Here is a 12,137-nt window from a genome sequence, read left to right on the forward strand (position 1 = left end):
GGGGTCTCTCTGGCAGTGTTGTGGGGTCTCTGGCACTGTTGTGGGGTCAGTGTGTTATTATTCTGGAGCCCTCCCCATATACTGCCCTGTATCACTAGGGGCCATTAGTGATAGGGGGCTGCACTGTGGGTTGTCGCTGGAGCAGCCTCATGTTGGGGTCACCCTCCAGTCTCCGGTATTGGAGCATAGCCCTGCTCCGCTGCCCCCCGCCCATGCTGCCGCCCCCGCCCGCGTCTTCTCCAGCAGCGGAGGATGATCGGGCACTGAACCATGAGGCGGCGTCGGATCCGCTCAGCATCCAGTGCTTACACGCAGTGATCACATCAGCGCTCCATACTGCGGAGGCGTCCGCCGTGCCCTGTAACAGCAGAATCCCCCCTGTGTGCGAGCGGGCTGCTGCATGTGTATATACCGTATACCGCTGCAGTACCCACACACCACCACAGGGTGGCACTGCTGTCTAGCCTGAATTACTGGTCCTGGGGGTGGCGTAGAGGTCAGCACTGGGCTGCCGCTCCTCAGGGGTGGGGTTTCTAGAGAGACCTCTGCATTGGCTCCTCCCATCTTTGTCTCGTCCAATCATTCCCTTCTCTGTCACTGCAGATGACTTCATGAAGCAGACGCGGGGGCTGCTGCTCCTCTACTCCCTGAAGAGCCCCTCGTACCCGGAGTACATCTTCAATACGGAGAGCGGCATCCTGTGCCTGGACTTCCACAGAGACCACCCCTACCTGGTGGCCGCGGGCTTCTACGATGGGAACGTGGCCATATTCAGCCTGAAGTCCGACTCTCCACAGCCCAAGTGCATGAGCTCCGCCAAGTCCGGCAAGCACACCGACCCCGTGTGGCAGGTGAGAGCCCGCCCCCCCAAAACACGAGCCGGCCACCCCAAACTACGAGTCGGCCGCCCCGAAACACGAGCCCGCCACCCCCGAAACACGAGCCGGCCGCCCCGAAACACGAGCCGGCCGCCCCGAAACACGAGCCGGCCGCCCCGAAACACGAGCCTAGTGGTGGCTGCAGACAGGATCTTATCATGTATCTCTGTATACAGGAGCTCCCCCTAGTGGTGGCTGCAGACAGGATCTTATCATGTATCTCTGTATACAGGGAGCTCCCCCTAGTGGTGGCTGCAGACAGGATCTTATCATGTATCTCTGTATACAGGGAGCTCCCCCTAGTGGTTGCTGCAGACAGGATCTTATCATGTATCTCTGTATACAGGGAGCTCCCCCTAGTGGTGGCTGCAGACAGGATCTTATCATGTATCTCTGTATACAGGGAGCTCCCCCTAGTGGTTGCTGCAGACAGGATCTTATCATGTATCTCTGTATACAGGGAGCTCCCCCTAGTGGTGGCTGCAGACAGGATCTTATCATGTATCTCTGTATACAGGGAGCTCCCCCTAGTGGTGGCTGCAGACAGGATCTTATCATGTATCTCTGTATACAGGGAGCTCTCCCTAGTGGTGGCTGCAGACAGGATCTTATCATGTATCTCTGTATACAGGGAGCTCCCCCTAGTGGTGACTGCAGACAGGATCTTATCATGTATCTCTGTATACAGGGAGCTCCCCCTAGTGGTGACTGCAGACAGGATCTTATCATGTATCTCTGTATACAGGGAGCTCCCCCTAGTGGTGGCTGCAGACTGGATCTTATCATGTATCTCTGTATACAGGGAGCTCCCCCTAGTGGTGACTGCAGACAGGATCTTATCATGTATCTCTGTATACAGGGAGCTCCCCCTAGTGGTGGCTGCAGACTGGATCTTATCATGTATCTCTGTATACAGGGAGCTCCCCCTAGTGGTGACTGCAGACAGGATCTTATCATGTATCTCTGTATACAGGAGCTCCCCCTAGTGGTGGCTGCAGACAGGATCTTATCATGTATCTCTGTATACAGGGAGCTCCCCCTAGTGGTTGCTGCAGACAGGATCTTATCATGTATCTCTGTATACAGGGAGCTCCCCCTAGTGGTGGCTGCAGACAGGATCTTATCATGTATCTCTGTATACAGGGAGCTCCCCCTAGTGGTGGCTGCAGACAGGATCTTATCATGTATCTCTGTATACAGGGAGCTCCCCCTAGTGGTGGCTGCAGACAGGATCTTATCATGTATCTCTGTATACAGGGAGCTCCCCCTAGTGGTGGCTGCAGACAGGATCTTATCATGTATCTCTGTATACAGGAGCTCCCCCTAGTGGTGGCTGCAGACAGGATCTTATCATGTATCTCTGTATACAGGGAGCTCCCCCTAGTGGTGGCTGCAGACAGGATCTTATCATGTATCTCTGTATACAGGAGCTCCCCCTAGTGGTGGCTGCAGACAGGATCTTATCATGTATCTCTGTATACAGGAGCTCCCCCTAGTGGTGGCTGCAGACAGGATCTTATCATGTATCTCTGTATACAGGGAGCTCCCCCTAGTGGTGGCTGCAGACAGGATCTTATCATGTATCTCTGTATACAGGGAGCTCCCCCTAGTGGTGGCTGCAGACAGGATCTTATCATGTATCTCTGTATACAGGGAGCTCCCCCTAGTGGTGGCTGCAGACAGGATCTTATCATGTATCTCTGTATACAGGGAGCTCCCCCTAGTGGTGGCTGCAGACAGGATCTTATCATGTATCTCTGTATACAGGGAGCTCCCCCTAGTGGTGGCTGCAGACAGGATCTTATCATGTATCTCTGTATACAGGGAGCTCCCCCTAGTGGTGGCTGCAGACAGGATCTTATCATGTATCTCTGTATACAGGGAGCTCCCCCTAGTGGTGGCTGCAGACAGGATCTTATCATGTATCTCTGTATACAGGAGCTCCCCCTAGTGGTGGCTGCAGACAGGATCTTATCATGTATCTCTGTATACAGGAGCTCCCCCTAGTGGTGGCTGCAGACAGGATCTTATCATGTATCTCTGTATACAGGGAGCTCCCTCTAGTGGTGGCTGCAGACAGGATCTTATCATGTACCTCTGTATACAGGGAGCTCCCCCTAGTGGTGACTGCAGACAGGATCTTATCATGTATCTCTGTATACAGGGAGCTCCCCCCCCTAGTGGTGGATGCAGACAGGGTCTTATCATGTATCTCTGTATACAGGGAGCTCCCTCTAGTGGTGGCTGCAGACAGGATCTTATCATGTACCTCTGTATACAGGGAGCTCCCCCTAGTGGTGACTGCAGACAGGATCTTATCATGTATCTCTGTATACAGGGAGCTCCCCCCCCTAGTGGTGGATGCAGACAGGGTCTTATCATGTATCTCTGTATACAGGGAGCTCCCCCTAGTGGTGGCTGCAGATAGGATCTTATCATGTATCGCTGTATACAGGGAGCTCCCCCTAGTGGTGACTGCAGACAGGATCTTATCATATATCTCTGTATACAGGGAGCTCCCCCTAGTGGTGACTGCAGACAGGATCTTATCATGTATCTCTGTATACAGGGAGCTCCCCCTAGTGGTGGCTGCAGACAGGATCTTATCATGTATCTCTGTATACAGGGAGCTCCCCCTAGTGGTGGCTGCAGACAGGATCATCATGTATCTCTGTATACAGGGAGCTCCCCCTAGTGGTGACTGCAGACAGGATCTTATCATGTATCTCTGTATACAGGGAGCTCCCCCTAGTGGTGGCTGCAGACAGGATCTTATCATGTATCTCTGTATACAGGGAGCTCCCCCTAGTGGTGGCTGCAGACAGGATCTTATCATGTATCTCTGTATACAGGGAGCTCCCCCTAGTGGTGACTGCAGACGGGATCTTATCATGTATCTCTGTATACAGGGAGCTCCCTCTAGTGGTGGCTGCAGACGGGATCTTATCATGTATCTCTGTATACAGGGAGCTCCCCCTAGTGGTGACTGCAGATGGGATCTTATCATGTGTCTCTGTATACAGGGAGCTCCCCCTAGTGGTGGCTGCAGACAGGATCTTATCATGTGTCTCTGTATACAGGGAGCTCCCCCTAGTGGTGGCTGCAGACAGGATCTTATCATGTGTCTCTGTATACAGGGAGCTCCCCCTAGTGGTGACTGCAGACAGGATCTTATCATGTATCTCTGTATACAGGGAGCTCCCCCTAGTGGTGGCTGCAGACAGGATCTTATCATGTATCTCTGTATACAGGTAGCTCCCCCTAGTGGTGGCTGCAGACAGGATCTTATCATGTATCTCTGTATACAGGGAGCTCCCCCTAGTGGTGGCTGCAGACAGGATCTTATCATGTATCTCTGTATACAGGGAACTCCCCCTAGTGGTGGCTGCAGACAGGATCTTATCATGTATCTCTGTATACAGGGAGCTCCCCCTAGTGGTGACTGCAGACAGGATCTTATCATGTATCTCTGTATACAGGGAGCTCCCCCTAGTGGTGGCTGCAGACAGGATCTTATCATGTATCTCTGTATACAGGGAGGTCCCCCTAGTGGTGACTGCAGACAGGATCTTATCATGTATCTCTGTATACAGGGAGCTCCCCCTAGTGGTGGCTGCAGACAGGATCTTATCATGTATCTCTGTATACAGGGAGCTCCCCCTAGTGGTTACTGCAGACAGGATCTTATGTATCTCTGTATACAGGAAGCTCCCCCTAGTGGTGGCTGCAGACAGGCTCTTATCATGTATCTCTGTATACAGGGAGCTCCCCCTAGTGGTGGCTGCAGACAGGATCTTATCATGTATCTCTGTATACAGGGAGCTCCCCCTAGTGGTGGCTGCAGACAGGATCTTATCATGTATCTCTGTATACAGGGAGCTCCCCCTAGTGGTGGCTGCAGACAGGATCTTATCATGTATCTCTGTATACAGGGAGCTCCCCCTAGTGGTGGCTGCAGACAGGATCTTATCATGTATCTCTGTATACAGGGAGCGCCCCCTAGTGGTGGCTGCAGACAGGATCTTATCATGTATCTCTGTATACAGGGAGCTCCCCCTAGTGGTGGCTGCAGACAGGATCTTATCATGTATCTCTGTATACAGAGAGCTCCCCCTAGTGGTGGCTGCAGACAGGATCTTATCATGTATCTCTGTATACAGAGAGCTCCCCCTAGTGGTGGCTGAAGACAGGATCTTATCATGTATCTCTGTATACAGGGAGCTCCCCCTAGTGGTGACTGCAGACAGGATCTTATCATGTGTCTCTGTATACAGGGAGCTCCCCCTAGTGGTGGCTGCAGACAGGATCTTATGTATCTCTGTATACAGGGAGCTCCCCCTAGTGGTGGCTGCAGACAGGATCTTATCATGTATCTCTGTATACAGGGAGCTCCCCCTAGTGGTGGCTGCAGACAGGATCTTATCATGTATCTCTGTATACAGGGAGCTCCCCCTAGTGGTGACTGCAGACAGGATCTTATCATGTATCTCTGTATACAGGTAGCTCCCCCTAGTGGTGTCTGCAGACAGGATCTTATCATGTATCTCTGTATACAGGTAGCTCCCCCTAGTGGTGGCTGCAGACAGAATCTTATCATGTATCTCTGTATACAGGGAGCTCCCCCTAGTGGTGACTGCAGACAGGATCTTATCATGTATCTCTGTATACAGGTAGCTCCCCCTAGTGGTGTCTGCAGACAGGATCTTATCATGTATCTCTGTATACAGGGAGCTCCCTCTAGTGGTGACTGCAGACAGGATCTTATCATGTGTCTCTGTATACAGGGAGCTCCCCCTAGTGGTGACTGCAGACAGGATCTTATCATGTATCTCTGTATACAGGGAGCTCCCCCTAGTGGTGACTGCAGACAGGATCTTATCATGTATCTCTGTATACAGGGAGCTCCCCCTAGTGGTGGCTGCAGACAGGATCTTATCATGTATCTCTGTATACAGAGAGCTCCCCCTAGTGGTGGCTGCAGACAGGATCTTATCCGTTGTTGTTTCTTTACCCCTTTCCTTAGTATTGAGCAGCAGAGATATTAGGGCCAGTGAGCCCTGTAGTAGTGGGGTATTAGGTGTGAGACCTGTAGTGGCTGCACATGACCTGACAGACCAGGCACATATTCTCATTGGTTTTGTGAACCCTGCTCTGGTTAGGGGGAGTAGCGCGTCATTTTGGGTTCACGCTGGGTTATTGTGTACATGGCTGCAGTTTGTGTTGTGGCCACTGGGTGGCGCTCAGAGATGATACTATCCTGTAGTCGCTGTTCGGGAGGCCGGGGCGCAGCGCTCTCTGGATCTGATTATCCACAGGTTCCGGTTCTGGTACTGTCCCTCGCTGGTGAGGACGTGTCCCCTCCGGATGAGGACGTGTCCCCTCCGGATGAGGACGTGTCCCCTCCGGATGAGGACGTGTCCCCTCCGGATGAGGACGTGTCCCCTCCGGATGAGGACGTGTCCCCTCCGGATGAGGACGTGTCCCCTCCGGATGAGGACGTGTCCCCTCCGGATGAGGACGTGTCCCCTCCGGATGAGGACGTGTCCCCTCCGGATGAGGACGTGTCCCCTCCGGATGAGGACGTGTCCCCTCCGGATGAGGACGTGTCCCCTCCGGATGAGGACGTGTCCCCTCCGGATGAGGACGTGTCCCCTCCGGATGAGGACGTGTCCCCTCCACATGAGCCGCATTGTCACACATTTCTCACGCTCAGTGGCTTCTGGTTGTTAAATATGGGATAGATGCTCCCGGGGCTCCAGCTTTATTAGAGTCTGCGAGGCACAGGACCTGTGTGCAAAAGTATGTGCGCCCCCCGTCCCCCAGGGGTAATGTGGTGATGTGTTCTGAGTGTTCTCTTTCTCGGTGATAATATATACTCATACTAGGGAGCAGCCCCCCCCCCCTCTATCCTGGGCAGATTATCTATGGGGGTGTTAATACTTCTTCTGCACTGCTCCTCTGGCGGTCTCGGGGATATAGCGGTTATCTCCTGTGTGGGTGATGGCGGCCGCGCTGATTACTATGCGCTCTGCATGCTCACAGCCGTTGATTGGTAATTTCAGTTAATGTTCTGGCGGTTTATGGCGGCTGAGATAACGCTGTCTGTACACGCGGAGCCGGCGCTGACGTCAGCCAGACAACGGCGGCGGCTGCTGCTCACATGTGTGATATCAATATTATACTCACACGCCGTATATATGGAGGAAATACTGATTCACCCACCCCCCACATATCACCCCCCTGTATCTACTATATTACCCCCTGTATCATTATTTCCTCTGTAATTTCCATATTCTCCCCTGTATCCTACATATTCCCCCTGTATCCTACATATTCCCCCTGTATCCTACATATTCCCCCTGTATCCTACATATTCCCCCTTGTATCCTACATATTCCCCCCTGTATCCTACATATTCCCCCTGTTTCCTACATATTCCCCCTGTTTCCTACATATTCCCCCCTGTATCCTACATATTCCCCCCTGTATCCTACATATTCCCCCCTGTATCCTACATATTCCCCCCTGTATCCTACATATTCCCCCCTGTATCCTACATATTCCCCCCTGTTTCCTACATATTCCCCCCTGTTTCCTACATATTCCCCCCTGTTTCCTACATATTCCCCCCTGTATCCTACATATTCCCCCCTGTATCCTACATATTCCCCCCTGTATCCTACATATTCCCCCTGTATCCTACATATTCCCCCTGTATCCTACATATTCCCCCCTGTATCCTACATATTCCCCCGTTTCCTACATATTCCCCCCTGTTTCCTACATATTCCCCCCTGTTTCCTACATATTCCCCCCTGTTTCCTACATATTCCCCCCTGTATCCTACATATTCCCCCCCTGTATCCTACATATTCCCCCCCTGTATCCTACATATTCCCCCCCTGTATCCTACATATTCCCCCCCTGTATCCTACATATTCCCCCCTGTTTCCTACATATTCCCCCCTGTATCCTACATATTCCCCCCTGTATCCTACATATTCCCCCCTGTATCCTACATATTCCCCCCTGTATCCTACACATTCCCCCCTGTATCCTACACATTCCCCCCTGTATCCTACACATTCCCCCCTGTATCCTACACATTCCCCCCTGTATCCTACACATTCCCCCCTGTATCCTACACATTCCCCCCTGTATCCTACACATTCCCCCCTGTATCCTACACATTCCCCCCTGTATCCTACACATTCCCCCCTGTATCCTACACATTCCTCCCTGTATCCTACACCTTCCTCCCTGTATCCTACACCTTCCCCCCCTGTATCCTACACCTTCCCCCCTTTATCCTACACATTCCCCCTGTATCCTACACATTCCCCTTTGTATCCTACATATTCCCCTTTGTATCCTACATATTCCCCTTTGTATCCTACATATTCCCCTTTGTATCCTACACATTCCCCCCTGTATCCTACATATTCCCCCTGTATCCTACATATTCCCCCCTGTTTCCTACATATTCCCCCTGTATCCTACATATTCCCCCCTGTATCCTACATATTCCCCCCTGTATCCTACATATTCCCCCCTGTATCCTACACATTCCCCCCTGTATCCTACACATTCCCCCCTGTATCCTACACATTCCCCCCTGTATCCTACACATTCCCCCCTGTATCCTACACATTCCCCCCTGTATCCTACACATTCCCCCCTGTATCCTACACATTCCCCCCTGTATCCTACACATTCCCCCCTGTATCCTACACATTCCCCCCTGTATCCTACACATTCCCCCCTGTATCCTACACATTCCCCCCTGTATCCTACATATTTCCCTTTGTATCCTACATATACCTCCTGTATCCTCCATATTACCCCCCTTTTCTTCCATATTACCCACGGTGTCCTCCATGTCTCCCCCTGTGTCCTCCATGTCTCCCCCTGTGTCCTCCATGTCTCCCCCTTCTTCTTCCTTTTTACCCCGGTATCCTCCATATTACCCCTTTTTGTTCCTTATTACCCCGGTATCCTCCATATTACCCCTTTTTCTTCCTTATTACCCCGGCGCTGACGTCAGCCAGACAACGGCGGCGGCTGCTGCTCACATGTGTGATATCAATATTATACTCACACGCCGTATATATGGAGGAAATACTGATTCACCCACCCCCCACATATCACCCCCCTGTATCTACTATATTACCCCCTGTATCATTATTTCCTCTGTAATTTCCATATTCTCCCCTGTATCCTACATATTCCCCCTGTATCCTACATATTCCCCCTGTATCCTACATATTCCCCCTGTATCCTACATATTCCCCCTGTATCCTACATATTCCCCCTTGTATCCTACATATTCCCCCCTGTATCCTACATATTCCCCCTGTTTCCTACATATTCCCCCTGTTTCCTACATATTCCCCCCTGTATCCTACATATTCCCCCCTGTATCCTACATATTCCCCCCTGTATCCTACATATTCCCCCCTGTATCCTACATATTCCCCCCTGTATCCTACATATTCCCCCCTGTATCCTACATATTCCCCCCTGTTTCCTACATATTCCCCCCTGTTTCCTACATATTCCCCCCTGTTTCCTACATATTCCCCCCTGTTTCCTACATATTCCCCCCTGTATCCTACATATTCCCCCCTGTATCCTACATATTCCCCCCTGTATCCTACATATTCCCCCTGTATCCTACATATTCCCCCTGTATCCTACACATTCCCCCCTGTATCCTACACATTCCCCCCTGTATCCTACACATTCCCCCCTGTATCCTACACATTCCCCCCTGTATCCTACACATTCCCCCCTGTATCCTACACATTCCCCCCTGTATCCTACACATTCCCCCCTGTATCCTACACATTCCCCCCTGTATCCTACACATTCCCCCCTGTATCCTACACATTCCCCCCTGTATCCTACACATTCCTCCCTGTATCCTACACCTTCCTCCCTGTATCCTACACCTTCCCCCCCTGTATCCTACACATTCCCCCTGTATCCTACACATTCCCCTTTGTATCCTACATATTCCCCTTTGTATCCTACATATTCCCCTTTGTATCCTACACATTCCCCCCTGTATCCTACACATTCCCCCCTGTATCCTACATATTCCCCCCTGTTTCCTACATATTCCCCCCTGTAGCCTACATATTCCCCCCTGTAGCCTACATATTCCCCCCTGTATCCTACATATTCCCCCCCTGTATCCTACATATTCCCCCCCTGTATCCTACATATTCCCCCCCTGTATCCTACATATTCCCCCCCTGTATCCTACATATTCCCCCCTGTTTCCTACATATTCCCCCCTGTATCCTACATATTCCCCCCTGTATCCTACATATTCCCCCCTGTATCCTACATATTCCCCCTGTATCCTACATATTCCCCCCTGTATCCTACACATTCCCCCCTGTATCCTACACATTCCCCCCTGTATCCTACACATTCCCCCCTGTATCCTACACATTCCCCCCTGTATCCTACACATTCCCCCCTGTATCCTACACATTCCCCCCTGTATCCTACACATTCCCCCCTGTATCCTACACATTCCCCCCTGTATCCTACACATTCCCCCTGTATCCTACATATTTCCCTTTGTATCCTACATATACCTCCTGTATCCTCCATATTACCCCCCTTTTCTTCCATATTACCCACGGTGTCCTCCATGTCTCCCCCTGTGTCCTCCATGTCTCCCCCTGTGTCCTCCATGTCTCCCCCTTCTTCTTCCTTTTTACCCCGGTATCCTCCATATTACCCCTTTTTGTTCCTTATTACCCCGGTATCCTCCATATTACCCCTTTTTCTTCCTTATTACCCCGGTATCCTCCATATTACCCCTTTTTCTTCCATATCACTCCCTATATCCACCATATCACCCCCTGTATCTCTATATTACCCCCTGTATCTCTATATTACCCCATGTATCCTCTATATTACCTCCTGTATCCTCTATATTACCCTCTTTTTCTTTCATATCATCCCCTGTATCCTTCATATTACCCCCTCTTTTCTTCTATATCACCCCCTGTATCCTCCATATTACTTTTTTTTTTTTTTTTTTTCCATGTCACCCCCTGTATCCTTCATACAGCCCCCTGTCGCCCCTGTATCCTCCTTATTACCCCCCCCCCTTTTTTTTCTCCATATTTCCTTTGGTACCCTCCATACTATCCCCTTATTTCTTCCATATTACCCCCAGTATCCTCCATACTACCCCTTGTTTTTTCTTCCATATTAACCTCTGTATTTTTATTACCTCCTGTATCCTCCATATTACCCCCTTATTCTTCCATATTACCCCCAGTATCCTCCATATCACCTCTTGCATCCTCAATATTACCCCTGTTATCTTCCATATCACCTCCTGTATCCTCCATTTTACCCCCAGTATCCTTCATATTACTTCTAGTATTCTCCATATGATCCCCCTTTTCTTCAATATTACCCCCTGTATCCTCCATATCCCCTCCTGTATCCTTCATTTTACCCTCTTTTATTTCCATATTACCCCCAGTATCATCCATATTACCCCCTGTATCCTCAATATCACCTGTATCCTCCGTATTACCCCTTTTTTCTTCCTTATATCCTCCTATTACCTATATTGTCCTCTGTATCCTCCATATTACCTATATTATCCCCTGTATCCTCCATATTACCCCTGTATCCTCCATATTACCTAAATTATCCACTGTAACCTCAATATTACCCCTGTATCCTCCATGTTACGCCTTATATCCTCCATATTACCCCTGTATCCTTCATGTTACGCCTTATATCCTCCATATTACCCCTGTATCCTCCATGTTACGCTTTATATCCTCCATATTACCCCTGTATCCTCCATGTTACGCCTTATATCCTCCATATTACCCCTGTATCCTCCATATTACGCCTTATATCCTCCATATTACCCCTGTATCCTCCATGTTACGCCTTATATCCTCCATATTACCCCTGTATCCTTCATGTTACGCCTTATATCCTCCATATTACCCCTGTATCCTTCATGTTACGCCTTATATCCTCCATATTACCCCTGTATCCTTCATGTTATGCCTTATATCCTCCATATTACCCCTGTATCCTTCATGTTACGCCTTATATCCTCCATATTACCCCTGTATCCTTCATGTTACGCCTTATATCCTCCATATTACCCCTGTATCCTTCATGTTACGCCTTATATCCTCCATATTACCCCTGTATCCTTCATGTTACGCTTTATATCCTCCATATTACCCCTGTATCCTCCATGTT

General features: G+C 50.2%; 1 protein-coding gene across 2 annotated transcripts in view; it reads left to right on the top strand.

Moving 5' to 3' along the window:
• The window catches only part of DNAI1 (dynein axonemal intermediate chain 1), a 158,083-nt gene that overhangs the window by 45,220 nt on the left and 100,726 nt on the right, over positions 1-12,137 (top strand). For both annotated transcript variants that reach the window (XM_075343901.1, XM_075343908.1), the window contains exon 14: positions 604-851. In XM_075343901.1, the coding sequence (XP_075200016.1) occupies positions 604-851 (248 nt within the window). The remainder of the gene's footprint in view (positions 1-603; positions 852-12,137) is intronic.

This window comes from Anomaloglossus baeobatrachus, chromosome 1 (assembly GCF_048569485.1).
Source record: "Anomaloglossus baeobatrachus isolate aAnoBae1 chromosome 1, aAnoBae1.hap1, whole genome shotgun sequence".
Taxonomy (NCBI): domain Eukaryota; kingdom Metazoa; phylum Chordata; class Amphibia; order Anura; family Aromobatidae; genus Anomaloglossus; species Anomaloglossus baeobatrachus.